Raw genomic sequence first — 27577 nt, 5'->3', positions numbered from 1 at the left:
TCCAATCCTCTGGCCATTGCTGAGTTTTCCAAACTTGCTGGCATATTGGGTGTAGCACCTTAACAGCATCATCTTTTAAAATTTTAAATAGTTCAGCTGGAATATCATCACTTCCACTGGCCTTGTTATTAGCAATGCTTTCTAAGGCCCATTTGACTTCACTCTCCAAGATGTCTGGCTCAAGGTCAGCAACCACACTACCTGGGGTGTATGAGACCTCCATATCTTTCTGGTATAATTCCTCTGTGTATTCTTGCCACCTCTTCTTGATGTCTTCTGCTTCTGTTAGGTCCTTACCACTTTTGTCCTTGATTATGGTAATCTTTGTACGAAATGTTCCTTTCATATCTCCATTTTTCTTGAACAGATCTCTGGTTTTCCCCATTCTATTGTTTTCCTCTATTTCTTTGCATTGCTCATTTAAGAAGACCCTCTTGTCTCTCCTTGCTGTTTTTTGGAAATCTGCATTCAGTTTCCTGTATCTTTCCCTATCTCCCTTGCATTTTGCTTGCCTCCTCTCCTCCGCTATTTGTAAGGCCTCGTTGGATAGCCATTTTGCTTTCTTGCATTTCCTTTTCCTTGGGATGGTTTTCGTTGCTGCCTCCTGTATAATGTTACGAGCCTCCATCCATAGTTCTTCAGGCACTCTGTCCACCAAATCTAAATCCTTAAACCTGTTCCTCACTTCCACTGTGTATTCATAAGGGATTTGATTCAGATTGTATCTTACTGGCCCAGTGGTTTTTCCTACTTTCTTCAGTTTAAGCTGGAATTTTGCTATAAGAAGCTGATGATCTGAGTTACAGTCAGCTCCAGGTCTTGTTTTTGCTGACTGTATAGAGCTTCTCCATCTTTGGCTGCAGAGAATATAATCAATCTGATTTCGATGCTGCCCATTTGGTGATATCCATGTGTAGAGTCGTCTCTTGTGTTGTTGGAAGAGAGTGTTTGTGATGACCAGCTTGTTCTCTTGACAGAACTCTATTAGCCTTTGCCCTGCTTCATTTTGAACTCCAAGGCCAAACTTGGAGTAAAACAAGGTAGGCCTTGTTTTATTGCGAAACATGAAGCTACAGGGAACCAGGCAGAGGGCCTTCTCGGTAGTGGCGCCCACCTTGTGGAATGCCCTCCCATCAGATGCCAAGGAAATAAACAACTATCTGACTTTTAGAAGACATCTGAAGGCAGTCCTGTTTAGGGAAGTTTTTAATGTTTGACACTTTAGCGCTTTTTTATTGTTGGTATTTTGTTGAGAGCCACCCAGGGTGGCTGGGGGAACCCAGCCAGATGGGCAGGGTCTGTTTGTTTGTTTGTTGTGCATTGCTCTATTGTGTGTCACAGATATTGCTCCTTATGAGGATGCGGGTGCAGCTGCAGGCAGCTCAACTGCTTCCAGTGGAAAGAAGCTCACCACCACCTTTCCTCTGGCCAAGGGAGTGCTGCTAGCTAGGGATGAAACCAGTTTTTTGCCTCCTGCCCCTGCATTTGCAGAGGGCTGACATAGTAGACCACAATATAGTGAAAACCAGTGTTCTAAATTAGCCAGGCACCAGGAGGATTTCGCACCTGATTATTGACCCCTTGCGAACAAGTGAAGGTGCCTGGGCACCAGGATGGCACCTGACATCTCCGTCATCTGGAGATGCATGGCTGAGGATCATTGGATCTTGACTGTTTTCACACACTAGAAGAAGAGTTTGGATTAGGTATCCCGCTTTATCACTACCCGAAGGAGTCTCAAAGCAGCTAACATTCTCCTTTCCCTTCCTCCACCACAACAAACACTCTGTGAGGTGAGTGGGGCTGAGAGACTTCAGAGAAGTGTGACTAGCCCAAGGTCACCCAGCAGCTGCATGTGGAGGAACGGAGATGCGAACCCGGGTCACCGGATTACGAGTCTACCGCTCTTAATCACTACTACACCACTCTAATACCACATCCTGCAGAATTCTATCAATCGTATTTTATCTGCACAATCAGAATGAATTTCAGGAACCAAGTTGCTTTTTCTGGGCAGCCTGAGCAGGAGCAGGAGCAGCAGCGAACAACATTATACTTACTGTAGTTTGTCTTCACTTACCCCACCCCCCTGCCCTGCTCACAGTTGTGAAGAATATCCCTACGTTATGAATGGTCCATGTCACCATTCAGAAAAAGAGGTCAGAATAGACCAGTATAAATGTGGACTGTCCCTGGATCTAGTGACATTTCTTCTTAACCTAACTCAAGGTTGTCATCTGAACTAGCCATCTCTCCCAATCACTGCATGCCCCTCTTTTGTCACTTTGACTTTTCATCATTTTCCCGACCTGGATAGTGGTGATTGTATTTAGTTTAATTCAAACACAATTATCTGCCCAAATTGCTATTGAGACTTTTCAGGGCTATTATTGCTTTAATTAGTAGCTCTCTGCTTACCCCTTTCCATTAAGTTAGATATTTAGTTGCATCTTATGCAACTGTTGCGGGCATTTCCGAATTTCCTTAATTAGTCAGTTCCTGTTCCATGGGGGTGGGATGTTAGCTTTAATTATTTGCTTCTTCCTTGAAGCAGTCCCCCCCCCTTTAAATGAGTGCAATTTTACAAAATAAAATACATTGAATTAGCAAGCAATTGTTCTGGCTGCAAAGAGGAAACCAGTAATTAAGGTCCCCTACCCTGAGCAAGGAAGAGAAACTCGCAAGTCAGGAAGACCACAGCAAGGCAAATGAACAGGAAGAAACTAATTAGCCACTTAAAAAAAGAAAAAAAAGAAACAGTAGCAAGAAATGTTACATTGACATGGCTGAATGGGACTTCTGAACAAATCTATATACCGTATTTGCATCTTGTGCAAAGGGACATTTCTGAATTTTGATGGGGGACAGAGAACTATATTAATTGCCGTGTAAAACTGCTGGGGTTGAAGACATTTGCAGTGGGTTGCCAAAATTCTTTAGTTGTGACTCCTGCATTGCAGGCAGTTGAACTAGATAACCCTTTGAGTCCCTTCCAAGCCTACAGTTTATGATTCTGTGAGAAGCTCAGCAGCACTAATGAGTCCTAACATGGAAGCAAACAATAAGAAGGGGGCTGGAGCTTAAACCAGCCTTTCCCTGATATATAGTATTGGACCACAACTCCCTTCAGTCCCAGCCAAGCATGGCCATTTGACTCACCTGGGCCGCTTCACTCCAGCAGAGATCCCTCTGTGGGCCAGATTGCACGTGCGTGTGCACGTGATTATGCACACCCGCGATTTCTGGCATCTGCGCAGATGCGATTTCCGGCGCCACAGAAGTTAGTCCCCGTGTCATGCTGTGCCGGTTTAGCACAGCATGCGGGGACTCACCAAGTGGGCGGCTCGATTCGCAGGCGGCTCGTGGGCCAGTTAAATGACCCCCGTGGGTCGCTTGTGGCCTATAGGCCTTAGGTTGCCTACCCCTGGTCTTACTTCACCTCAAAAATGATATTGGAGAGTTAGAAAAGGTTCTGTAAAGGACAACCAAAATGATCAAGGGAATAGAGTGACTCCCCTCTGAGGAAAGCCTGCAGCATTTGGGACTTTTTTGTTTAGAGAAAAGCCCGTGAGTAAGAGTTGTCATGATGGAAGTTTATAAGTTTATGTATGGCATAGAGAACATGGAGGGAGAACAGTTTGTGCACCCCTCTCTCGTAAAACTAGAACTTGTGGACATAAATGAAGCTGAATGGTAAAAGATTCAGAACTGAGAAAGGAAAGCCTTACACCAGGGGTCGGCAACGTGTGGCCCATGGGCCGGATGCGGCCCACATAGACCGTTTTACCGGCCCACGAGCTGCCCCTGAACCAAGCTGCTTGCTCGGCGAGTCCCCTGCACGCTGTGCTAAACCGGCGCAGTGCAGTGTGGGGACTCGCTGAGTGGCGCCGGAAATTGCATCCTGCGCAGGTGCAATTTTCGGCGTCTGGGCATGCGCAGAAGCAATTTCCAGCTCCGTGAGCATGCGCAGATGTGATTTTCGGCGTTGCGCTGTGCCAGTCTAGCCCATGGATGATCTCCGTGGGAGTGATCCAGTAAACCTTGCTGACCCCTGCCTTACACAGTGTGTAATTAATCTATGGAACTCACTCCCAAAGGAGGCAATGATGGCCGGCAGCTGCTTAGGTAACTTTAAAAGAGGATTGGACAAATTCATGGAGGAGAGAAATATTGAGGGGTACTGTTCTGTCTCCCAGTATGATTCTGAATGCCAGTTGCTTGAAACCACAGGAGGGGAGAGGGTTCTTGGGCTCAAGTCCTCCTTGAAGGCTTCCCACAGGCCTCTGGTTGGCGACTGTGAGAACAGGATGCTAGACTACATGGACCATTGGCCTGATCCAGCAGACTTTTCTTCTGTTCTTAACCTGTTGGTCTCCTGGTATACTGGATTACAACTCCCTTCAGTTGCAGTCAAGCTTGGCTGTATTGTCTGCACCTTCTCTGACCATACTGACAGGACAAAGATGTTGTCCAACCCAACTGCATTGGTTGCCCTTATTCTAGAACCTTATTCATCTTATTTATTGCATTTGTATCCCACCCTTTTCTCCAAGGAGGCCACTGCAGGGTCCACTGTTCTTCCCCTCCTCACCTAATTCTCACAACAACCCTGTGAGGTAGGTCAGGCCAAAAGGCAGTGCCTGGCCCAAGGTCATCTAGTGAGCTTCATGGCCAAGTGGGGATTCAAACCCTGATCTCTCCCAGGTCCTAGTCTGATGTGCTAACCACTACACTGGTGTACGCAAAGATGAAAATATCCAAAAAGAGGCTATGAAGTTTTGCTGTCATCAATGGGAAAAAGTAGCACACAGGTTGCCTTCACAAATCCAAGTCACTTTGACCTTTTGCATTGACGAGGCACCAAACACGACTGCCTTTGGGATGCTCTGAATTCTGTCAGCCTCACTTCACTGTGGCTGCGCTGAAGAGAGATCAAAAAACCTGGTTTGAAAAGACCTAAGTATACAAAGGCCTCAGCTGGCAGGCAACAGGAATTCTCACCAACCTGTGTGGACAAAGGATAATATTCTCAGGGTGGGAATAGGGCGATTCTCCATTCCCATGGAACTCCGTGAAGTGGAAGATCAAGGGGGCATGCATGCCAGCCAGCCAGGTTTCATAGCAAAGTCTTCCAATTTGCCTTATGTTTAAGGGAGAAATTCACCGCACAACCGTCACCTTCCAGGCCAATAACTGGCCCTCCTCCTCCCCAAACTGGCACAGCTCTCCCATGGAGACATTTCCCCTCTGGCTAGATTTGGAGCCAGCAACAAGTCATGGGTCCTCTCCCGTTGCCAGGCAGGGCAGATTGTTGCCCACTTCATCCATCGCTCGCTGGGTGACGGGAGTTGCATTCATACTGATTGTGAAAAGCTCCTTCCAGCCTGCTTTTGTCTCATGCTTATGTTATAAGCTGATCAGGGAAGGCGGCGGGGGGGTGGAGTAAGAAATCGAATAAAAAGTGTGTGTGTTGTTGTTGTTGTTTCACTTGGCTTGACATGGCAGGCAGGGCAGACCATTCCAGAAGGATTATCTCATCGCCATCAGGGGAGGGGAGGGAGTCGATGGAGCGGAGAGGGAAGTAGCAGCGAAAGCCCAGGGGAGGTGGATGCAAACCGATGGCTTATCTGCGTGTATTAAATTCAGGTTTGTGACTGAGAGATGAGTGATGGAGAGCCAGTGTGGAAAGAGACACAGCTCAGGGCTACTGGATTTGTCCCCCTCCAAAACAAAACAAAACATAGCTTGCCGGCCGGCACTTATAGAAACACAGAACTGTAGAGTTGGAAGGGACCCCAAGGGTCATCAAGTCCAACCCCCTGCAGTGCAGGAATCACAGCTAAAGTTGCTTAAGAGTGTCACAGGGATCAACATCTACACTGAAGTCTTCCTCGAAATATCCAACTTTTTGCACTAAGCAATGGGGCAGGTCAATGCATTGGAAAGTATGGGATGAAATTTGCTGGCTACAGTATCTTCTAACCTTCCCACAAGCAGATCAGGGTGGATGCTCAATAAACAGGTCCCCTGGAAGGGGCCTCTCTCCCATCAGCCCCAACACCCACCATGGCCAATGAATGGTCAGGGGTAGTGAAAGTTGTGGTCCAGTGACATCTGCAGGACACAGGTTGGCTATACCTGCCTGGTCTGGGGCAGCAGGGTTCCAGTTCCTGGGCTTACCAGGGTCTTTGAACTCTGGAGGATATGAATGGATGAAAAGGGGCCTTGTAGAGAGCTTCAAAGGTCTTTCCCCAATGCCACAGATTAAGCAGAGAGAGTCATCACCACACAGCAGAGATTGCTGGCTGGAGTATTCTGTTGTTTCCAGACAGCGCTGAGCTGCAATGTACGCATCTCCTTTTAGCAATTAAGCATCCTTTGGCAGCCTCCAGTGCCCCAGCAGAGGAGGAGGGGGAGGAAACCCCCACCATTCCTGATGTGACAGACAGCCAGATGCTCTGTCGGCAGGAAGCCGACGTGACTCTACCCACGCCAAGCTGGCTCTGCAGTCTGCGCAACAATGCCCGCGTCTCCACCATCTGATGCTGCGACCTTGAACGACAGATGGGAGATGCCTGGGCAAAGGCAACCGGCTCTCTGGGTGGACCTGATGCAACTGCCCCCTCTATCTGCTGTAGAAACCCGCCCCGCCCCCAGACAGAGCCCTGAGGCCACCAGCATCATGCACCCCACCCCACAAGGAAAAAGAAGAGACCCGCCGGTGCAGCTGTGATGTCCTTTGAAAGATCAACCTGTGAAAACGGATTGTGAAGGTTTCAGGATGACCCAATAGCAATTCTAGGGCACAGCAAGCATGGACCTGCAGGATCCAGCAAGCCATTGGCAAAGGCTGATCTAAGCGTGGTGGCTTTTTAGATTAGAAAAAAATACAACTAAAGAGGTCCATAAAGTCATGGACAGTGCAGAGGGGGGGATTTCTCTCTCTCATCAGGCTGGAATTCAGGGTCTACACAGAACTAAAGGGCAATAGATTCAGAAGGAGCAAACTCTTTTGGATCACACACCCCCTTGGGTTCCCCAGTTCCCCCTACTCTACAAATAGCATCATTCAGAATAGCAGTTTGCACGACACACTAAGGAAGATAATAACACAATGAAATTTCAAACAATTAATTCAACATTTGTTCAAAACCCAGTTAAAACTGTTTTGTTTAATTAATTCAACATAATTTATCAACTTGATGCAGTCAGACCAGCTTTTCAAAGTCTGATATGCATTTACACCTCCAGCAGTTCACTGTAATCTTTCTACCTTTTATACAATAAAACATGTACAGTGGTACCTCTGGTTATGAACTTAATTAATTCCGGAGGTCCATTCTTAACATGAAACTGTTCTTAACCTGAAGCACCACTTTAGCTAATGGGGCCTCCTGCTCCTGCCGTGCCGCCGGAGCACGATTTCTGTTCTCATCCTGAAGCAAAGTTCTTAACCTGAGGTACTATTTCTGGGTTAGCGGTCTGTAACCTGAAGCGTTTGTAACCCGAGGTACCACTATATTCAGCTTGAGATAGAGATGGTGGAAAATATTATTTTCAAACTCACTCCCTCCTTCCTCCTTCAGCCTGAGGGAGAGAGCCCTGAGTCCTTTTCAAAGTCTAATATGCATTTACACCTCCAGCAGTTCGACTGGGTCTTCATGGGCCTAAGGAACTAGCCTCCCCGGTCATGGGCTGGTACTGACTAGTTACCCCATCTTTGTGAAATTCAATTTTCTGTTTCTTTCGGCAGAGGGGAATTATGCAGGTTTACAAGGGTGCAAAGTCCTTTGGGCAGGCTAATGTGTGTTTCTCTCATGATCTGCTACCATTTAAATATTAAAAGAAGACAACAAGATCCTCATTGCAGGAAGCTGGCTCTGGTATGTTATTCTGCTTTGTAACTTACCCGGTTCCCTCTTTAATATTTCACTCCAGAGGGAATATTAGAAGGCAAATATTGTGGGTTAAACCACAGAGCCTAGGGCTTGCTGATCAGAAGGTCGGCAGTTTGAATCCCCACGACGGGGTGAGCTCCCGTTGCTCGGTCCCAGCTCCTGCCAACCTAGCAGTTCGAAAGCACGTCAAAGTGCAAGTAGATAAATAGGTACTGCTCCAAGTGGGAAGGTAAACGGCATTTCTGTGCGCTGCTCTGGTTTGCCAGAAGCGGCTTATTCATGCTGGCCACATGACCTGGAAGCTGTACGCCGGCTCCCTTGGCCAATAACGCGAGGTGAGCGCCGCAACCCCAGAGTCGGTCATGACTGGACCTAATGGTCAGGGGTTGCTTTACCTTTACCTTTAGGTACGTATCATATTGAGACAAACAATCTCAAATAGATTGAGGGTGGGCTCTCTCTCATGGATATTCATAAGCTACTTGAGAACCTTTTTCGGCTGAATAGCGGGATTTTTTTAAAAAACCAAGAACATAAGAAGAGCCTGCTGGATCAGGCCAGTAGCCCATCAAGTCTAGCATCCTGTTCTTACAGTGTCCAACATGATGTCTGAAAGATTCAAACACAAGACCTCTCTCCCCTCACGGTGGTTTCCTGCATCTGGTATCATCTTCTAGTGCAACCCCCTGCAATGCAGATGGCCACCCAACCTCCACTTAACAACCTCCAGTGAAGGAGAGTCCATCACTTTCCTAGACTGTCCATTCGACTGTCGAATGGCTCTGTCAGGAAGTTTAGTCAGAATTTCCTTTCTCGTCATTTGAACCCTTTGGTTCGGGTCCCACCCTTTGGAGCATCAGAAAACAAGCTTGCTCCATCTTCCACGTGACAACCCTTTGGAGATTTGAAGATGGAGATCATTATCTTCTCTCAAGCCAAACGTCCCCAAGTCCCTCCACCGTTCCTCAAAAGGCTTGGCTTCCAGACCCTTGATCATCTACACATGCTCCAGCTTGTCAATATCCTCCTTAAAGCTGTGTGATTTAAATATATGGTATGCATGCAGGGTTGGAATGACCCCTGAACATATAGGAATGAGCTAGATCTTTGTTGTTGTTTAGTCGTTTAGTCGTGTCCGACTCTTCGTGACCCCATGGACCATAGCACGCCAGGCACTCCTGTCTTCCACTGCCTCCCGCAGTTTGGTCAAACTCATGTTCGTAGCTTCGAGAACACTGTCCAACCATCTTGTCCTCTGTCGTCCCCTTCTCCTAGTGCCCTCAATCTTTCCCAACATCAGGGTCTTTTCCAAGGATTCTTCTCTTCTCATGAGGTGGCCAAAGTATTGGAGCCTCAGCTTCACGATCTGTCCTTCCAGGGAGCACTCAGGGCTGATTTCCTTAAGAATGGATAGGTTTGATCTTCTAGCAGTCCATGGGACTCTCAAGAGTCTCCTCCAGCACCATAATTCAAAAGCATCAATTCTTCGGCGATCAGCCTTCTTTATGGTCCAGCTCTCACTTCCATACATCACTACTGGGAAAACCATAGCTTTAACTATACGGACCTTTGTCGGCAAGGTGATGTCTCTGCTTTTTAAGATGCTGTCTAGGTTTGTCATTCCTTTTCTCCCAAGAAGCAGGCGTCTTTTAATTTCGTGACTGCTGTCACCATCTGCAGTGATCAAGGAGCCCAAGAAAGTAAAATCTCTCACTGCCTCCATTTCTTCCCCTTCTATTTGCCAGGAGGTGATGGGACCGGTGGCCATGATCTTGGTTTTTTTGATGTTGAGCTTCAGACCATATTTTGCGCTCTCCTCTTTCACCCTCATTAAAAGGTTCTTTAATTCCTCCTCGCTTTCTGCCATCAAGGTTGTGTCATCTGCATATCTGAGGTTGTTGATATTTCTACATCCTTGCAAATGCATTTGGATGTAGCCAAGTAGGCTTACTGTAATTTCCAACTCAAGATATTCTAATCCTTAATGTAATGCAAAGATTGTGGGGGGATGGGGAAGAAGCAGCCCAGTTTAGGAACTCAAAAAGGAGTAGGAAGAGGACAACTGCATAGTGGGATTTCCCCCCCCCCATTTCTTTTTTGTGTGTGGAGGGGGCAGATGTTTCTATTGTTTTCTTAATACACCAAGGCACAGATGCCCATTTTGATGAGGCTGGTTCCATCACTCTGCTGGCACCCAGTGGACAGATTCCCCACTTCCTGTGCCAAGCTGGCTATGAGACGGGCACAGGGTGTGGGTGCCCCTTCCATTGCCAGTCTATGGGCAGGCGCAGCCAGCTCTGCTGCAGGGCTTGCGAAACAACATCCTGGCGAGCATTCTCCAGCTTCGCCCTAAAGACATGCAGTCCATGCAGAGCCTATTGGAAATGAGCAAACAGGCCTGCATCACAGAATTGTAGAATTGGGAGGGACCCCCAAGAGTCATCTAGTCCAACCCCCTGCAATGCAGGAAACGCAACTCAAGAATCCCCGACAGGTGACCGCTCAACCTCTGTTGAAAACCCTCCGATGAAGTAGAGTCCACCACCTTCTGAGGGAGTCCATCCCACTTTGTTGTTGTTGTTGTTTAGTCATTTAGTCATGTCCGACTCTTCGTGACCCCATGGACCATAGCACGCCAGGCACTCCTGTCTTGCACTGCCTCCCGCAGTTTGGTCAAACTCATGTTCGTAGCTTCGAGAACACTGTCCAACCATCTTGTCTTCTGACGTCCCCTTCTCCTTGTGCCCTCCATCTTTCCCAACATCAGGGTCTTTTCCAAGGATTCTTCTCTTCTCATGAGGTGGCCAAAGTATTGGAGCCTCAGCTTTACGATCTGTCCTTCCAGGGAGCACTCAGGGCTGATTTCCTTAAGAATGGATAGGTTTGATCTTCTTGCAGTCCATGGGACTCTCAAGAGTCTCCTCCAGCACCACAATTCAAAAGCATCAATTCTTTGGCGATCAGCCTTCTTTATGGTCCAGCTCTCACTTCCATACATCACTACTGGGAAAACCATAGCTTTAACTATACGGACCTTTGTCGGCAAGGTGATGTCTCTGGTTTTTAAGATGCTGTCTAGGTTTGTCATTGCTTTTCTCCCAAGAAGCAGGTGTCTTTTAATTTCGTGACTGCTGTCACCATCTGCAGTGATCAAGGAGCCCAAGAAGGTGAAATCTCTCACTGCCTCCATCCCACTTAGGGTTGCCATATTTCAAAAAAGTAAAAACCAGGACACCCCGAAAGGTTACAGGTAGGTAGTCGTGTTGGTCAACACCCGAAAGGTGTTGAGCTTTATTTAGGAAACCCCCAAAACACACTTTTTCAATTGACTTGCCTAAGATCCAGGACAAAGCTCTGCCTTTTGGAAATCCAGCAGCTCTTACCGCCAGGAAGCTCTTCCTACTGTTTAGTCAGAATCTCCTTCTTGCCATTTCCATTTCCATTCCCCCTCCCCTTTTAAATAGGGGTTTGAGTGTTGTACTCTGGGGCCTTGGTTCAAATCCCAATGGGAGCCGTGAAGCTCCCTGGGTGATGATCTTATTAGCCAGCTGTTCCTTTTCACCCTAATCTACCTCACAGGGTTCTTGTGAGCATAAAATAAGGGTGGGAGGGAGAGAACTGCAAATGAACTCACTGGAGGAAAAAGTGGGGCAGGAATGCAATAAACAGGGGAAAACAGAAATGCGAACATGGAAATATAGAAATGTGTACTGTACGCTGCTTCAAGTTCTGTGTTGGAAGAAATGTGGGAAAGGTATGTGGGAAAATAAATACATCAAAGACAGAGCATTTTTTCTAGCAAGAACGGTGAGCAGCGGGAGGCCAGGAATCTCCCCCTCCCAGAAGACCTACCTGGGCAAGGCTATCCTCCCCCCATTTGTGCTGCAGACTCATGTATCTCCTGCCCACACCCCTGCGGCAACTGCCCTCCTAACCTTGTTGCATGAGGTTCATGACAGAGTTAATTAGGGTGCTCTGCAACCCAGTTCCTATGGCAACACACCTCATGAGCACACACACAAATGCACATCGACTACTCATTGATTTAATTTTGCCTTCAGCAGCAAGGCTGATGATGCATTTGCAAGAGATGTGCCAGGAGGTCCAGAAAGTGGCCTGCTGCGCACGCACGCACACACACACACACACATACAGAGAGAGGGGGGGGAGAGACTGGGTCGCCTGCTACTGAGGAGGAGCCACAGCTAAGGACAGAGCACTTACTTTAAGAAAATAAGAAGGGTGTGCTGGGTCAGGCCAATGGCCCATCCAGTCCAGCATCCTGTTCTCACAGGAGTCCATAGCTGCCAAGTTTTCCCTTTTCTCGCGAGGAAGCCTATTCAGCATAAGGGAAAATCCCTTAAAAAAGGGGATAACTTGGCAGCTATGCACAGGAGTCAGCCAGATGGCTGTGGGATTCGGGAAACCTGCAAGCAGAATTTAAGCACAAGAGCACAAGAGCACTCTCCCCTCCTTTCATTTCCAGCAGCTGGTTTTCAGAAGCACTAATGCCTCCAAGTGTGGATGCAGAGCATAATTGTGGCTAGTAACCATTGATAGCCCTCTCCTCCATAATCCTCTTTTAAAGCTAACACTGTGGGTTAACCATAGAGCCTAGGGCTTGCCGAGTAGAAGGTCGGCGGTTCAAATCCCCATGACAGGGTGAGCTCCCGTTGCTTGGTCCCTGCTCCTGCCAACCTAGCAGTTCGACAGCACGTCAAAGTGCAAGTAGATAAATAGGTACTGCTCCGGCGGGAAGGTAAACGGCGTTTCCGTGAGCTGCTCTGGTTCGCCAGAAGTGGCTTAGTCATGCTGGCCACATGACCTGGAAGCTGTATGCCAGCTCCCTCAGCCAATAACGCGAGATGAGCGCCGCAACCCCAGAGTCAGTCACGGCTGCACCTAATGGTCAGGGGTCCCTTTACCTTCACCAAGGTTGATGGCTATCACTGTTTCTTGTGGGTTTAAGTTCCATAGTTTAACTATGTGCTTTGCAAGTTTTCAGGTAACAGGTGGTAGGAATGACCCTAGAGACCCCCCAGCAAAGGGGCTCGATATTTCAGCCTTCCCCAACCTGGTGCCCTCCATATGTTTTCGACTACAACTCTCATCAGCCCCAGCCAGCACATACTGCATTTAGGTCACATGAACACCATACATTTAAAGCACTATGATATCCTTTGAAACAATCATGGTTTCCCCCCAAAGAATTCTGGGTGCTGTAGTTTGTTAAAGGTGCTGAGACTTCTTAGGACACCCCTATTCCCCTCCCAAAGCTACTATTCCCAGAATTCCATGGAAAGAAAGATAGATTGTCAAACCACTCTGGGCAGGGGTGTCAACATAAATAAAATAGTGGGGGGGGGGCAGGTAAGGCCCATCCTGTATAATCGGTCACAAGCTGCGGGACACACACACACACCCTATTTGAATGACAATGGTCATCAACTCTGGGGGAGAGCCAGCTCCCTCAAATATTTTATTGGAGGGGTGAAGGGACCTCAGCCCCCAGGAGTTGGCTCCTCTGACTCTGGGAATTGTAGCTTTGGGAGGGGAACAGGGGCGTCCTAACAGCACCCTTAACAAACTACAGCTCCCATGATTCTTGGAGGGGAAAAAAGGCTGTTTGGAGTGGTACCATAGCGCTTTAAATGTTTGGTGTCAGTGTGGCCATACAGTCACAGGACAGATGAGCCAATGGTCTGGTAACAGGAGAAGCCAGCATTTTGCATGCTCAACCAACCCCCTGTGCTGGCTTCACAGATGCTGGCAACTGTATTGCAGACAAGGAGGCTGAGCACAGACCCGCCTTATCCTGGTCTCTACCGAGATTCGTTCTGTAAAGTTAAAACATTGGCTAGTATTACAAAGGGCATCTTTTCCGGCTGAACGGAACCGTCTGTGAATGACTGCACTATACAAACAGCTCTGCGATTTTAGCCAAGCACTGCCTCTCCCAAATTTAACATCCAAGTTAGCTTCTGTTTGTGTATTTATTGTGTGCCTCAACAGGAGATGGCCATTATTCAGCTCAAGTGTCAACGGTGGACCACAGATAGAAGAATCTTCTAGAGGCCCAGCTGAGGGCTGGTGAGCCCCACGCTGAACCAAGAACAACTTCTGCCTTGATATGTTTAGCAGCTGAGCACCAGGCAGTGTGAGCAGGAAGAAAAATGGCCTTTTCCTTTGAGGAGCTTCTCCCTTCCTTTCTCTTTTTAAATAGAAGTGGTTTGACAAACTGCGCCAATGATTTGCTGCTCCAAAGATCCCTCAGAAAGACTCAGTCAGTGGCAAGCGGAATCGCTGCCGGGGCAACAGGATAGACATGGCCACCAGACTTGCTGGAGAGCTTCCTTTGAAATGGGTGTGTCAGAAGTGGCAACAACTAAAATAAAAATGGGAGAAATTGGATTCCCAGCTCCAAGTCAGGAACAAGGCCTCGGGGTCATAGTCCATAGCCCGATGAAGATGTCCACCCAGTGAAAAAGGCAAATTCCATGCTAGGGATCTTTACAAAAGGAATTGAAAATAAAACTGCCAGTATCTGAATGCTATTATACAACGCTATGTAGTGACATAACAACAACAACAACAACAACAACAACCCATACATACATACATACATACATACATTGAGAGAAGATTGGAAAATGTTTATTGAATATATGGAGGGAAATTGTGTACACTTGAAAATGTTGGCAGCATTAAGATAAATTCAACAGTGTAAATAAGTTTGATGGGTGTAACAATGAAATGCTGAAAGATTAATTTATGTAAAATATGCAGGGATTTATGATATGCAAAATGAACCATGTAAAGAGAAGAAGGGGAGTCACTGATATTTTAAGGATGTTTAAATGAGTATTCTAAATTGTAAAACAGAATTTTTAATAAAAATGATTTATTATTATTGTTGTTGTTATTATTGTTGTTGTTATTATTATTATTATTATTATTATTATTATTATTATTATTATATTTCTTATAACACACCCATCTGACTGGGTTCCTATTTGGAATACTGTGTACAGTTCTGGTTGCTTCAACTAAAAAAGGATATTGTTTGGAAAAGTTCAGAAAAGGGCAACCGAAAGATCAAGGAGATTGAATCTCTCCTAAGAGGAAAGGTTGCAGTTTGGGACTTCTTTTAGAGGGAAGGTAAGTATGAGGTGACATGATAGACACGTATGAAATTATGCATGGCATGGAGAAAGTAGCTACAGAAAAGTTTTTCTGCTTCTCTCATAACACTGGAACTCGTGGGTATCTAATTAAGATGAACATTGGGAGATTCAGGAGATATAGAAGAAAGGACATCTTCATGTAGAACACCGTTATACAGAGCCCTCTCCCACAGGAGGCAGTGATGGGTTTAAAAGCAGATTAGACCAGGGGTCCCCAAACTAAGGCCCGGGGGCCAGATGCGGCCCAATCGTCTTCTAAATCCGGCCTGCGGACAGTCCGGGAATCATTATGTTTTTACATGAGTAGAATGTGTCATTTTATTTAAAATGCATCTATGGGTTATTTGTGGGGCATAGGAATTCGTTCATTTTTTTTTTCAAAATATAGTCCGGCCCACCATATGTTCTGAGGGACAGTGGACCAGCCCCCTGCTGAAAAAGTTTGCTGACCCCTGGATTAGACCAATTTATGGAGGAGAAGGTTATCAATGGCTACTGTGCTCTGCTTGCTTGTTTGGAGGCAGCAATGCTTCTGAATGCCACTAGCTGGAAACCACAGGAAGGGAGAGGGCTCTTGTGCTCAGATCCCACTTGAAGGCTTGACCACTGTGTGAACATGATGCTGGACCAGATGAGCCCCCAATGGCCTGATCCAGGTGGGAACTTCATACAGTATGTTCTTATCACATCTGCCACACATACATCAGCTTACAGCTGCTGCAACTCTGATCATGCAGAGCAAGCATCCCCAAACTTCGGCCCTCCAGATGTTTTGGACTACAATTCCCATCATCCCTGACCACTGGTCCTGTTAGCTAGGGATCATGGGAGTTGTAGGCCAAAACATCTGGAGGGCCGCAGTTTGGGGATGCCTGATGCAGAGCATTTGTTTGGGGCTGGGAACAGAGAGCTGGAGGCCAGATTGCTGTTCACGGTACGTCCACAAATTATTCCTCATTGAATGAATACACTTCCACTGTACTTTTAGGGCAGGCACACACACACACACACACACACACCGGCTGCCTTTCAGATATGTTGCCCTACAACTCCCAGGCATGTTGGCTGGGGCTGAAGGGAGTTGTAGCCCAGCACATCTGGAAGGCAGTAGGTAGAGGAAGGTTGATCTTAGTGGAACTTAACATCCACTCATCATCAGTTTCACAGCAGAACATGTGCATTCAAAATTGCTTGAGAAATGAAACACTTCAGCTCAATGAAGGCCCATCACTACATTCCATTTACAAGCCACTTGTAAAGAAGGAGAAAATAAGCAGGACAGAGTTACGTTTATGGGGGTCAGTCCCTCAAGAACCCTCCCCAAACACCTGGAGAATCTAACTGGGCCAGCCTTTCTCCCTTTCCGTGGGCAGCTGAGCAGAAAACAACAGATACACAAAAACTCTATCAGCAATTTAGAGGCTTGGAAGACGCCCTGGGACAGATGTACATGCATGCCCATTACCCATGACAACACATGAATTCATGCAGCCTCCTGCATGGAATGTACCCTTAGCTTGCATTAGTCATGTGCAGGAGCTAGAAACGGACGTCTGCTAGTCTGAATCCATTTTCTGTTCTCTTCACTTAAGGATTAGAAAGACCTGTTTGTCCCCAATTGGTGTTTGTCTTCCCTCCCTCTCCACCATTTCTACACAAAGCAGCTTATAACAATGTCTGGACAGACCGAGGGAGAGAAAGAAACAGCATCATTTTCAATGAAATATTCCACTCAGATAGGCGTAGGGAGGACCAAACGCTCGCTGAATCAGGGCCTCTCCTCCTGTCATCCTTTTTATGGTGCATTCAATGATGAATTGTGCTCATGGCAGTACTGAGGATGTGATAACATGATCCTGCTTTCAATACTAGTTGTCCCTGCAAAAGATTCAGGGCAGACACACTACTTTGTTTCTGTTCAGTGCACATCCCATAGTTCCCTGCTAAAATCCTGTAACTGGGGGGGGGGGCAGGGGTGAGGAGTAATTATTATCATTATTTCATTTTATAATGTATATAAAAAGAGCAATTATAACAACAGATGACAATTAAAATATGAAAAGCAAAACTATAAAAAGGCATGCAGAATAAATAGTTGCTCATGAGTTGAAATAACGAAGTCCATGTTATCAGATCGTCAAGTATAGTTCCAGATTTCCATCCTATAAATGTATATGCCACGAATGTTCTGCAGTTTGTCTGCTGTCCCACTTTTGTTACACTATAGTGCAAGGTAGCAATAACGTGGTAACAATGGGGAAAGATTCACATAGCTACCAGTAAAGTGGATTGATGTGTGGATGGTCCAGTATAAACCCATCCCAGATGCCCTCTTATCAATCATAGAATTGCAGAGTTTGAAGGGACCCCCAAGGGCCATCTAGTCCAACCCCCTGAAATGCAGAAATCTCAGCTAAAGCATCTATGACAGATGGCCAACCTCTGCTTAAAAACCTCCAAGGAAGGAGGAAGAACATCAGCAATGGCATGCTGCGGATTGCACCCAAAAAAATCCCACCCACTAGTCTGGAGGGGTCCTTGGAGTATATCCTTCTCAACATACTTGAAAGGTGCAGGATTACCCAGAGATCTTTGTCCACCCCACCCCCATGCCCAAAGGCTGTGTAGGAAAATGCCTGATCAGCCTGAATGGGAGGGAGACACTGTGCCTATTATTTGACAAGTTACAATGGGTCAGTCAGGACTGATGAAAGAGGGGCAACGAGTGGAGAACTGTACCAGGTCCCCCAAGCTCAGAGCCATCCCCTCAGACAACTGAGATATGTATGGATATATGATGGGCAAATAAGAAGAAGAAGAGCGTACTATTTTGTACAGAAGGGGGGCTGTGTGCAAATCCGACCATGCCCACATTAGGTCTGCTGGTATGCCCTAAAAAACCCCAAGCTGCCTTACTCTGGTCTTTCAATCTTGCAAGGCACAGGTGATGTGCACCCAGCAACAAATTCCTCTTGGCAGCCACGGCAGAGGAATATAAAAGCCAGGTATGGAAGATCTGATGCAAATGTGAGAAGGTAGCTAAGGAAACTCTGGGAAAGTGACTATTCTACCCTCCTGGTGCCTTCCAGATGTTTTGGACTATATGATGCTGGGGCTGATGGGCAGGCTGGCTCTGCAGGCAGGGGGTGATAGGAGCTGGAGTCTGAGCTAGTCGTTATAAATATCAGCCAGATAAGTTAAATTGCTCATCCAAAGCTTAAAATGCAACTTTCCAAAGCCGGCACAGATGTAGAGCTTTATAGAAGGCGAAGCACCAGCTGAAATTTACTGTATGGGCTGACTTTTCTATTTATAAGGTATCTCACTATGCCCAGACACAAAGCCAGAAGTGCAAGCAAGCACTGCTAGGAGGAATCAGGGAAATAAGCTGAGTGGTGGAGTAATGGAAGGGCTCAGGGATGGCTGCAGCACCACGCGAGTTTTCAGAGCTGTTATGCAGGCTGCTTTGTAGGTCCTGAAGGACTATCTCCCTCTCCTTCCTTCTGAAAGAGAGATCCAATATAATATATGGTGCATCCCTTTTGCAAATAAGCAAAAGGCTGGACCTCACTTCTCCTACAGACTTCTGAAAGTGCTAAGGAGTGGCAGATCAGGGGAACTGTCTTCAGAAGAAAGTTTGCACAAAAAATGCATGTATTCAAGGTGGGCGGAGGTACATTGCTTGCAAAAATGTGTATGGTGGAGAAATGCATATAAAAACACTGTCTTAAAAAGTTTGTTAATTAATACAGAAATGGTGTGAAATGAACTGGAAAAATAAGAAACTCAGAGAAACTGATTCATCCACACATACCTCTGCCCGCTATCTTAATTTGCCCAGAAGGCACCTCAGTCTTGTGTATTTGGGTTTTTCCCCCTGTACAAGAACGAAAAATAACCCCATCGCTTCCCATTCCACTGTTCTGCTCATTGCAATATATAGGGAGCTCCCTTAGGCTGCGATAGATCATTGGTCCATCTAGCTCAGTATTGTCTACACTGACTGGCAGCAGCTCTCTGGGGTTTCTCCCAGCCTTACCTGGAAATGCAGGAGTTTGAACCCATGGTCTTTTGCATGCAAGCAGATGCTCTGCCAATGAGCCATGGTCCTTCCCATTGACAACTTTGGGTCAGTGAGCAAACCATGGTTCCCCACTACAAGAACATAAGAAGAGCCTACTGGATCAGGCCAATGGCCCATCTAGTCAGGCATCCTCTTCTCACGGTGGCCAACCAGATGCCTCCTCTGGGAGACCCACAAGCAGGATTCGAGCACAAGATCACCCTCCCCTCATGTGGTTTCCAGCAACTGGTATTCAGAAGCATTGCTGCCTCCAACCGTGGAAGCAGAGCACAGCCATCATGGCTAGTAGCTATGGATAGCCCTCCCCTCCATGAATTTGTCTAACTCTCTTTTAAAGCCATCCAAGTTGGTGGCCATCACTGCCTCCTGTGGGAGTGAGTTCCATAGTTTAACTACGCACTGGCAAAACGCCTTTCTCCGCACATGCCCATCTTACATAATAAGAAGAGGAAAGGGGAAAGCTGGCGTTCCAAAGACTGGGATGCCATTTAGGTCTTTTTACGGTGCAGTTTTAATGGATCAATGAGTAGTTAAACATTGATGGATGAATGCCACTAGTGGGGCACATTTTAGGTAGCACATCCAGCTTCTCTGGATGCATTTCCTATCCACATGGGTTGCTTTTCCCTGCCCCCACCCCCCACCCCAGTATCAACCCAGGTAGAGCACTGCTGATAACCTTCTTCCTATTTCTGATTAATCACCATTCCTACTCTGCTCCGTAGGACGTCATCCCTGGGGGGGGGGGGTCCTCCCTGCAGCTCGTGAGCTGTCCTGACTGGATCATTTTGCTGACTGGGGAAGAGCAATTGGTGCCCCTTTCCCCAAAACAAGAATATTAGAAGAGCCTGAATGCAGGATCAGGCCAAAGGAGTCCCAGCTAGTTCATCATCCTGTTCTCACAGTGGCCAATCGGAAGCCGGCAGACCCTCCAAGTGTCCCCCCCCCAAGGGACAGTCCTAGATTTACAGAAGCCGTCCTAGTTTCTGATGTGAACCTGGAATGTCCCACATCTTCTTGGGATGTCCCTATTTTCATCAGAGAAATGTTGGAGGGTATGGAGTTATGCGACCCCCCCCCCAAGCCAAGGAGATAAGTAACTATACAAGCTTTAAAAGACACCTGAAGGCAGCCCTGTATAGGCAGGTTTTTAATGTTTATAATGTTTTAATATGTTTTAATATATGTTGGAAGCCGCCCAGAGTGGCTGGGGCAGATGAGCGGGTTATAAATAAAACTATTATTATTATTAAATAGAACACCCCTATTTTCATCAGAGAAATGTTGGAGGGTATGAGCTTCCCTTCCCTACCCTTTCTTCAAGAAATGAATGTGGAAGCACCTACACTTTGGAATCCTCCGGCTCTTGACATCAGGTCAAGAGTACTCTGTACTCTTCACTGTACTCTTTTTGGCACCTACTGAAAGCATTTTTGTTTAGACAAGCCTACCCAGATATATTTTTACAGTAATTGCTTTTTTAGTTTTTAGTTTATTGCTGGTTTAAGTTCTTTTATGTTTTAATTGTTTTTACCAATAATCTGGCTGTTTTGCTCTTCTTGTAAACCCCGCTCACCATCAAACGCACACACACCCCGCCAGTTTAGGTGACAATCTCACAAGGCTGTTTCCATTTTTAACTTGGGAGATTTCTTCTAATGAGCTTCATCAATAGAAGTACCCTCTCTGTTGAGAGATTCTAGGTTGCCCTCCTATTTTTAGCATCTGTGTGCTATCAATACCAGGTCAAGGTACGATTAATCATAGGTGACATCTTAACAGTTTTAACTCGTGTGGTCACCTCTCAGGTGTTCTCTGCTTGGGAGGAGGAAAGAGCTTTAGAAAGTGCTAAAAAACTTCCCCACTCCAGAACCCACCAAAATACCTGCTTGGCTTCTTTCTAGATTCTTTGACTTCTCCGGATACTGCTCACCCATTTTCAAGGTTTGTCCTCAGTCATAAGGTCTAGAAACTTGGTTGTTGTTTTTAAAGTGGAAATAAAGATTCCAAGGTGGAGTCACCTTGTGTGCCTGATACTAAACTACACACCCATTTGACTGCAGAAGTGCAGTCCTTTTTAGCCCCTTAAGAATGCCATACGTCCTATGTAGCAGTGGGACTTGCTCCCAAGTAAACTTGCATACGACCAGACCTGCGGTAACTGTCAAAATTAACGCAAGGAAGTGCAAGTTAATAATTTGCATCAGCTTAAGGAACTTAACAGACACCAAAGCGTAGAAGATAAAGATATGTGGATTAAAGAGAGTGCTTTCATCGCACATCAGAAAAAGCTTCAGTTCTTACATTTTAATGTTTGGATTAGATGTGAGGAGTAATGAGATTGTGGGAAATGCAAGGATCACCTTTGGGCCCAAAGAATAAGAAAATATGCCCACAGATGATCCGACCAGAGAGGAAGTAGTTAATGCTTGCAAAGCAGTTTTTGAAAGAAAGACAGAAAGACAGGAAGAAAAGAACATGGGCAGGGTAAACTTTTAAAAAAAAGAAATGAAATGTAAATACTTAGAAGCCAAACTGTTAAATTTCTCCTGAGGGGGTTCATATTGGTACACTATGCCCACAATTTGCATGCATTTAACTTTATGATGGTAGCAAAATGAAAACGAAAATGAAAATGGACTTTGGCAATCCCACCTGCCATTGAACCCAGTAGGCTTTGACTACAGTATATGCAATTTTGGCTTCAGATATGATCTCCAAAATGTAAGCCCTGTGTAAGCTGCAGGCCTACTGTATTGTAAATGGGAAGCCTCATTGGAAAGGAAACAAGGCCTTCATTTGCAGAGAAGTCTAAGTTGCTTCATTACAGGACCATGAAACGTTGAGCTCAGCTGCCCAGGAAGTTCACCTGCAGAAACCTCATTGAATGGATAGTACAACAGCAGCATAAAAATGTCTGCAATGGCAGGCATGGCGCCACCTCCCCCTAGCTGGTGCCCTCCAGATGTTTTGGGCTACAGCTCCCATCAGCCACAGGACCCATGATGGCTGGGGCTGTTGGGAGTTGTAGTTCCAAATATCTGGAGGGCACCAGACTGAGGCTGGCCAGCAGGGTGCGCCGCAGCTTCCATACTTAGATTAAAAGAAGCAGAGCGTGGGCAGAACGTATGACTCAGGCACCCCCAACATCCAGGTTCTCCTTGTCTCTCATATACAGAAATGGTGCTGAAGGAACCTGGACACGATGGGAACACAGATGAATGCTTCCCCTGTTCTACAATACCTGCCCACTTGCACTGTGTCTCACGGCAACAGAAAGTATTGCCCAGCTGAGAACATCCAACAATGTATCACACTTTGAGAATCGGTGATGCTGTGTGGGTAGAAATGCAAAGGAATAAAGAGGGATAGGTTTCCTCTTCCTGGCCTATGGAGACCTCTGTGCATGTGCAAAACACTTTTCTGGAGCACATGGCAGGGTAGTAGCTGATTTTAAGTTCCAGCAGCTGCTTTTTGTCCCTTGCTGGGTACTGCCTTTGCAGGGCCCTCAACTTGCAAGGGCAGAGCTCTGCAAAACGGAAGAAAAGACTACAAAACTACTAAGTTCAGTAGGTGTTTCTAGAGTTATGCCGAAGCACGAGGCCAGAGGGTTGCTGACACTGTAAAGGCTGTCAAATTTGAGAGAGCTTTGTCTAATTCCCCAGCTAACCTGGCCTCTCTCACATCACCTTGGAAAAGAAGCCACAGATACCAGTAAACTGTCAGAATGAAGCACAAGCAAAACTTTTTACATAAGAGGAAAAGGGAATTTTCAGCCTGATAAACAGGGAGGAGAGACCACACGCTCTCAAAGAAAGTGTCAAAAAATCCCCAAGACTGAAATATGTCTCTCCAGAAAGCAGGGGCCTCTGGGTCATCTCCCTTCAAATTCCGTTCCCTGATTTCTCATTCCACACATGTAGGCAACCTCTTCCAAGTTAAGGGAACTGACTACAAGAACCCTCAGATTTTGAGGGATGCACTATTTGTCTTTATTTAAAGACATTTCTATACTTATCTGTTATCTCCCACAAAACATCAAGATAGCGTACAGCAACATGAAACACATTTAAAAGTAACTCAGAATCATCCTTGAAACGACTGGTTACTGCTTAAGACATTTTGGAACTCAGTGTGCTGATCTACAATCCTTATGATGGTCATAAGAACCCTGAATGATCCCATTTTGCAGTTTTGATCAACTGAGGTCAGGGGAACTCCCTGGTCACAACTCAGGAAGGCTGGATTTTGAACTCACCTCCAAGTATCTGCGGTTAATCGTTTGACTGGCATAGAAAGCTGAGCAGGTTTTAAACTTGTGCCAATGAAGCAGGAGGATTGGGCAAGGCTAGTTTAAACTGTGAGAGGCTGCTCCAGGGCAGACTCCCTTGCCCTCCCTCTTCCATGCCCCCCCTTATTAGACTTCCTTCCCCAACAGCCACCTGTAGGGTTCCCGAAGCATCCTACCCAGAGAAGGTTTTATATATATATAAAAAACGCCCTCCCAGGAATGGGAAAAACGCGCTTGATCTCCGTCAGAAGCAGAACTTGGAGAGGAGGGAGCTTTCCCTTCCCTTGCTGGGCTAATGCAAAGCCAAAGCGGGACGTGTCACAGCAACCACGAGAACGGGAAGCCAAACGGAGAGAGAAGTCTTGCACACGGCAAAAAACACACAAACCACACCGGGCAACAGCTGCCGCCACTGTGGAGCGGGGACGCTCGCTGCTTCCGAAAGGGTTAAAAATGCAGTATATCTACTGCACAATCTCCCCCTGTGCAAAGGCGCTCGCAAGCTCTGCTGATGCAAGGAAGCCCAACCGACAACACCTCGCTTGCTCACACTCGGGAGGGGAGGGGGGGCTTTCCTTGAAAAACTGGCCAAATACCCTTCCTGATTTTGCAATTAAAAAAACACCAAAAAAACCGCAAAAGGAGCTGCAGAATATCACGAGGCACCCAATGCCAGCTCTGCGAAAAGGACTGGACCTGGAGGCCGGTCTGCAGCCGGGAAGGCGCCTCTGCTAGGGACCCCCCATCCCGGGCAGGCAGCCGCCGGGAGGACCCCAGCAACGGGCGCTGAGCTGACGGAGAGAGCCCCCCACCCTGACCACCACCTCTGGATGACAGCCGAGGCAAGGGAAAAGGCAGCTCCTTACCTTAGAGACAGTCATGCAGAAAGTTGTCTAGGAGGAGTGAGGCAGCTCTCCAGCAGGCAAGCGGGGAAGCGAGAGGGCGCTGCTATTCCCCCCTCCAGAGAGAGAGAGAGAGAGAGAGAGAGAGAAAGCGCACGCGGGCGGGGTGGCTCGGAGAAACCGCCTCTGGATTTTCCCCTGCAGAGGAATCAGCGTCAGTGGTTACAGGAAGAGCAAAGGACCACCCCTCCCCCCTCCCCTCCCCTTTGGCACAATCTGGTTAGGCTGCCCTTAGTTTATTCCGGGGTGTGTGTGTGTGTTTCTGCCCGCCTGTGTGCTAAGAAGGGACGGAGCCTCCTCTGCAGGAAGAGAGGCAGGAAGAAAGAAAAGGGGGGAAGAGCCAAGCCGTGGGGGGGGGGGGGACGGAGAGAGAGAGAGAGAGTGAAACCAGCAAAATGAAACTCCAGGGGGAGAGCAGAAACAGCAGCCCAGGAGGGCGGGGGTCGACATTCAGCCTCCCCTGCGACACACTCCTCTTAAGTCTTGGTGGACCAAATATCTGGGCAGAGGGAGTCGAGGATGCTCTTCAAAGGGTTGCCACAAAGGCCCAGACTGGCCTTGGGGGATGCAGTTGGATGGAAGAATAAACTGATGCAGTTTCCGAAAGGGAAGGAACAAGCCACCCACAAGTTTCAGTGCCAAGGTTTAGGGTTGGGTACATCTGCTCCCCCATTCCTGGGGGGGGGGGTGTTGTTTGTTTGTTGCATTTATATGTCACCTTTATATCCCACCTTTTTCTCCAAGGACCTCAAGGTGGTGCACATAGCCTCACACCTTCTCATTTAATCCCCAAAACAACCTTATGAGGTAGGCTAGGCTGAGCGGCAGTGAACTGGCCTTGAAGTCACCCAGTGAGCGGGAATTTGAACCCTAGCTTCCTAGGTCCTGGTCCGACACTTTATAAGCTGGCAACCCTCCCAGCCTTGACTACACATGCATTAGGAATGGACACAGACATGGAGAAGGGATTATCTATAGCAGCCTCCCTCAATGCATTGCCCTCCAGCTGTTTTCCACTTCAGCTCCTATTAGCCCCAACCAGCATGCAGCACAAAACATCTGGAGGCTACTATACACCATCTCCAGCTGGGTCTGATGGGAGTTCTGCTTTGAAACACCTGGAGGGAGCCAAGCTGCAGATCAATGGAACCTCCATGGACAGGTATTGTACACCTCTGAAAAGTCAATGCTGGAACAAACAGTGGGGTGGTGGTGGCTTTTTGCCCTCATGCTCTGCTGGTGCATCTCTCCCACGCACTGTATCTCAACCAGGATCCCAGAAAAGGGCATCAAATCCTTAATCTAATCCAGTTTCTCTCTTTTTAGGTTCAGACCTGAATGGTTTGCAAAGGGTAGAAGGGCCCCAAGGAGTTCTGCTCACTCCAGACAGTTGCTTCCTGAAACTTTTGTTTCTGAGTATTTTGTTTTATTTTATTTTCATAAAATTTATGCACTGCTTATTTGTAAAACACAAAACCTCAAAGCGGTTTCCAAAAAGGATAAACCAATAATATAATTTTAGAGCAAAAGAATCAACGTCAATGATTTAAGCCAGGCATCCCCAAACTTGCCCCCCCCCAGATGTTTTGCGACTACAACTCCCATCATCCCTAGCTAACAGGACCAGTGGTCAGGGATGATGGGAATTGTAGTCCCAAAACAGCTGGAGGGCCGAGTTTGGGGATGCCTGATTTAAGCCTTCCAAAAAGTTAAAATAACAATAGACTAAAAAGAAGAAAGATTAAAAGTCACATCAAATTTCTAAGCATCTCGGTTGGCTTGCTAAACAGAAATGTTTTAGCAGGTGCCGAGAAGTGCCCAGTGAAGGTGCCTGCCTGACATCAAGAGGCAGGGAGTTCCAAAGCTTAAGAATGATTGAGTTCTTAAAAAAACAGGGCGGGTGTTATGTGGCACCTGTAACAGGGCCAGTTCCATCAATAGAAGCGGTTGAGGGGGCATATTTGCGGTAAGGAGATTTTGTAGGTAAACCGGTGCCAAGTTATTAAAGGCTTTATACACTAATCATAACACCTTGAACTTGGCCCAGTAGCAAACTGCCAACCAGTGCAGATCTTTGAGCACAGGTAGGCTGATGAGATCTCACTCCTATCAGCAATCGCTTTGCAGCATTCTGCACTAACTGCAGTTTCCAGATCAAGCCCAAGGGAAACCCCACGTAGAGCACATTGCAGTAATCCAGCCTTGAAGTAACCAATGCATGAACAATATGGCCAAACTTTTTTGGTCCAGGATGACCGTGGCTGTCGAACCCACTGAGTAGAGAGACTGTTCAACTTGACATCTCTGTAACGCTCCAAAGTCCAGGCTCCAAAGTTATGGACTGAGAGAGGAGAGGGCCTCTTGAGTTTGCAAGATAGCAAGCCCGAGAAAAACTTGGAGGAATCACTCGTGCCAACTTTAGAAAAGTACAAGCTTTGTTCTTTGTTGCACGTTATCAGAGCATCAGTTCCGCCGGGGAATGTGATGTGTGTCCCTTCCGGGCAGCACCTGATGGAGCTCATTTACTCCACTGGCACCTTGCAGGATGTTTGCAAAGACGGATCATCGGCAAGGTAGCTTTGAGGTCAAAGCTGGGACTGCTGTTCCACCAGCTGGGCTGGGAGATCCTGGACCCTGCTAAGCAGTGGTGAGTGGCACAGGGTGAACCTTTGCTCGGCTGCTTTATACGAAATCAGACGATGGGTCTATCTAGATCAGCACCATCAGCAGTTGTTGCTGGCAACAACTCTGCAGGGTTTCAGCCAAGGAGTCTTTGTCAGGAGCCCTACCCAGAGATGCTCGGACTTTCTGCAAGCCAAGCAGGTACCCTTCCACTGATCCATGGCCCTTGCCACTGCCAGATGTGTCAAATTAAATGGACATGAACTGGGATAATTTTTTTGGGGGGGGGAAGTAAATTCCAGATAGCTCATTTTACTTGACATTCTCCCTCCCTTATTCATTTCCTTTCTGATTATTGTTCCCAAAGAGATTGAACTACTGGATGAATAAGGTGAAATATATAATAATAGTAGTAGTAGTAATAATAATAATAATAATAATAATAATAGCCCATCCATCTTTCTCACAGCCTCATTTGTCAAAGAGATATTTCTGAAGGTAAGAGCTGTTCGACAGTAGAACGGACTCCCACGAGAGGTGATGGACTCTCCTTCACTGGAGGTTTTGAAACAGAGGTTGCTTAGCTGTCTGCCAGG

The 27577-nt window shown here is 46.9% G+C and overlaps 1 protein-coding gene across 1 annotated transcript in view; it reads right to left on the bottom strand.

Annotated features, from left to right (window-relative positions):
- Positions 1–24546, bottom strand: part of CORO2B (coronin 2B) — an 83139-nt gene extending 58593 nt beyond the window's left edge. The window contains exon 1 of the mRNA XM_035130905.2: positions 24324–24546. Within this exon, the coding sequence (XP_034986796.1) occupies positions 24324–24338 (15 nt within the window). The 5' untranslated portion in view covers positions 24339–24546. The remainder of the gene's footprint in view (positions 1–24323) is intronic.
- Between the last annotated feature and the right edge of the window lie 3031 nt (positions 24547–27577).

The sequence above is a fragment of the Zootoca vivipara genome, chromosome 14 (genome assembly GCF_963506605.1).
Source record: "Zootoca vivipara chromosome 14, rZooViv1.1, whole genome shotgun sequence".
NCBI classification, from domain to species: Eukaryota; Metazoa; Chordata; class Lepidosauria; order Squamata; family Lacertidae; genus Zootoca; species Zootoca vivipara.
This window is presented reverse-complemented; position numbering and strand designations above follow the sequence as displayed.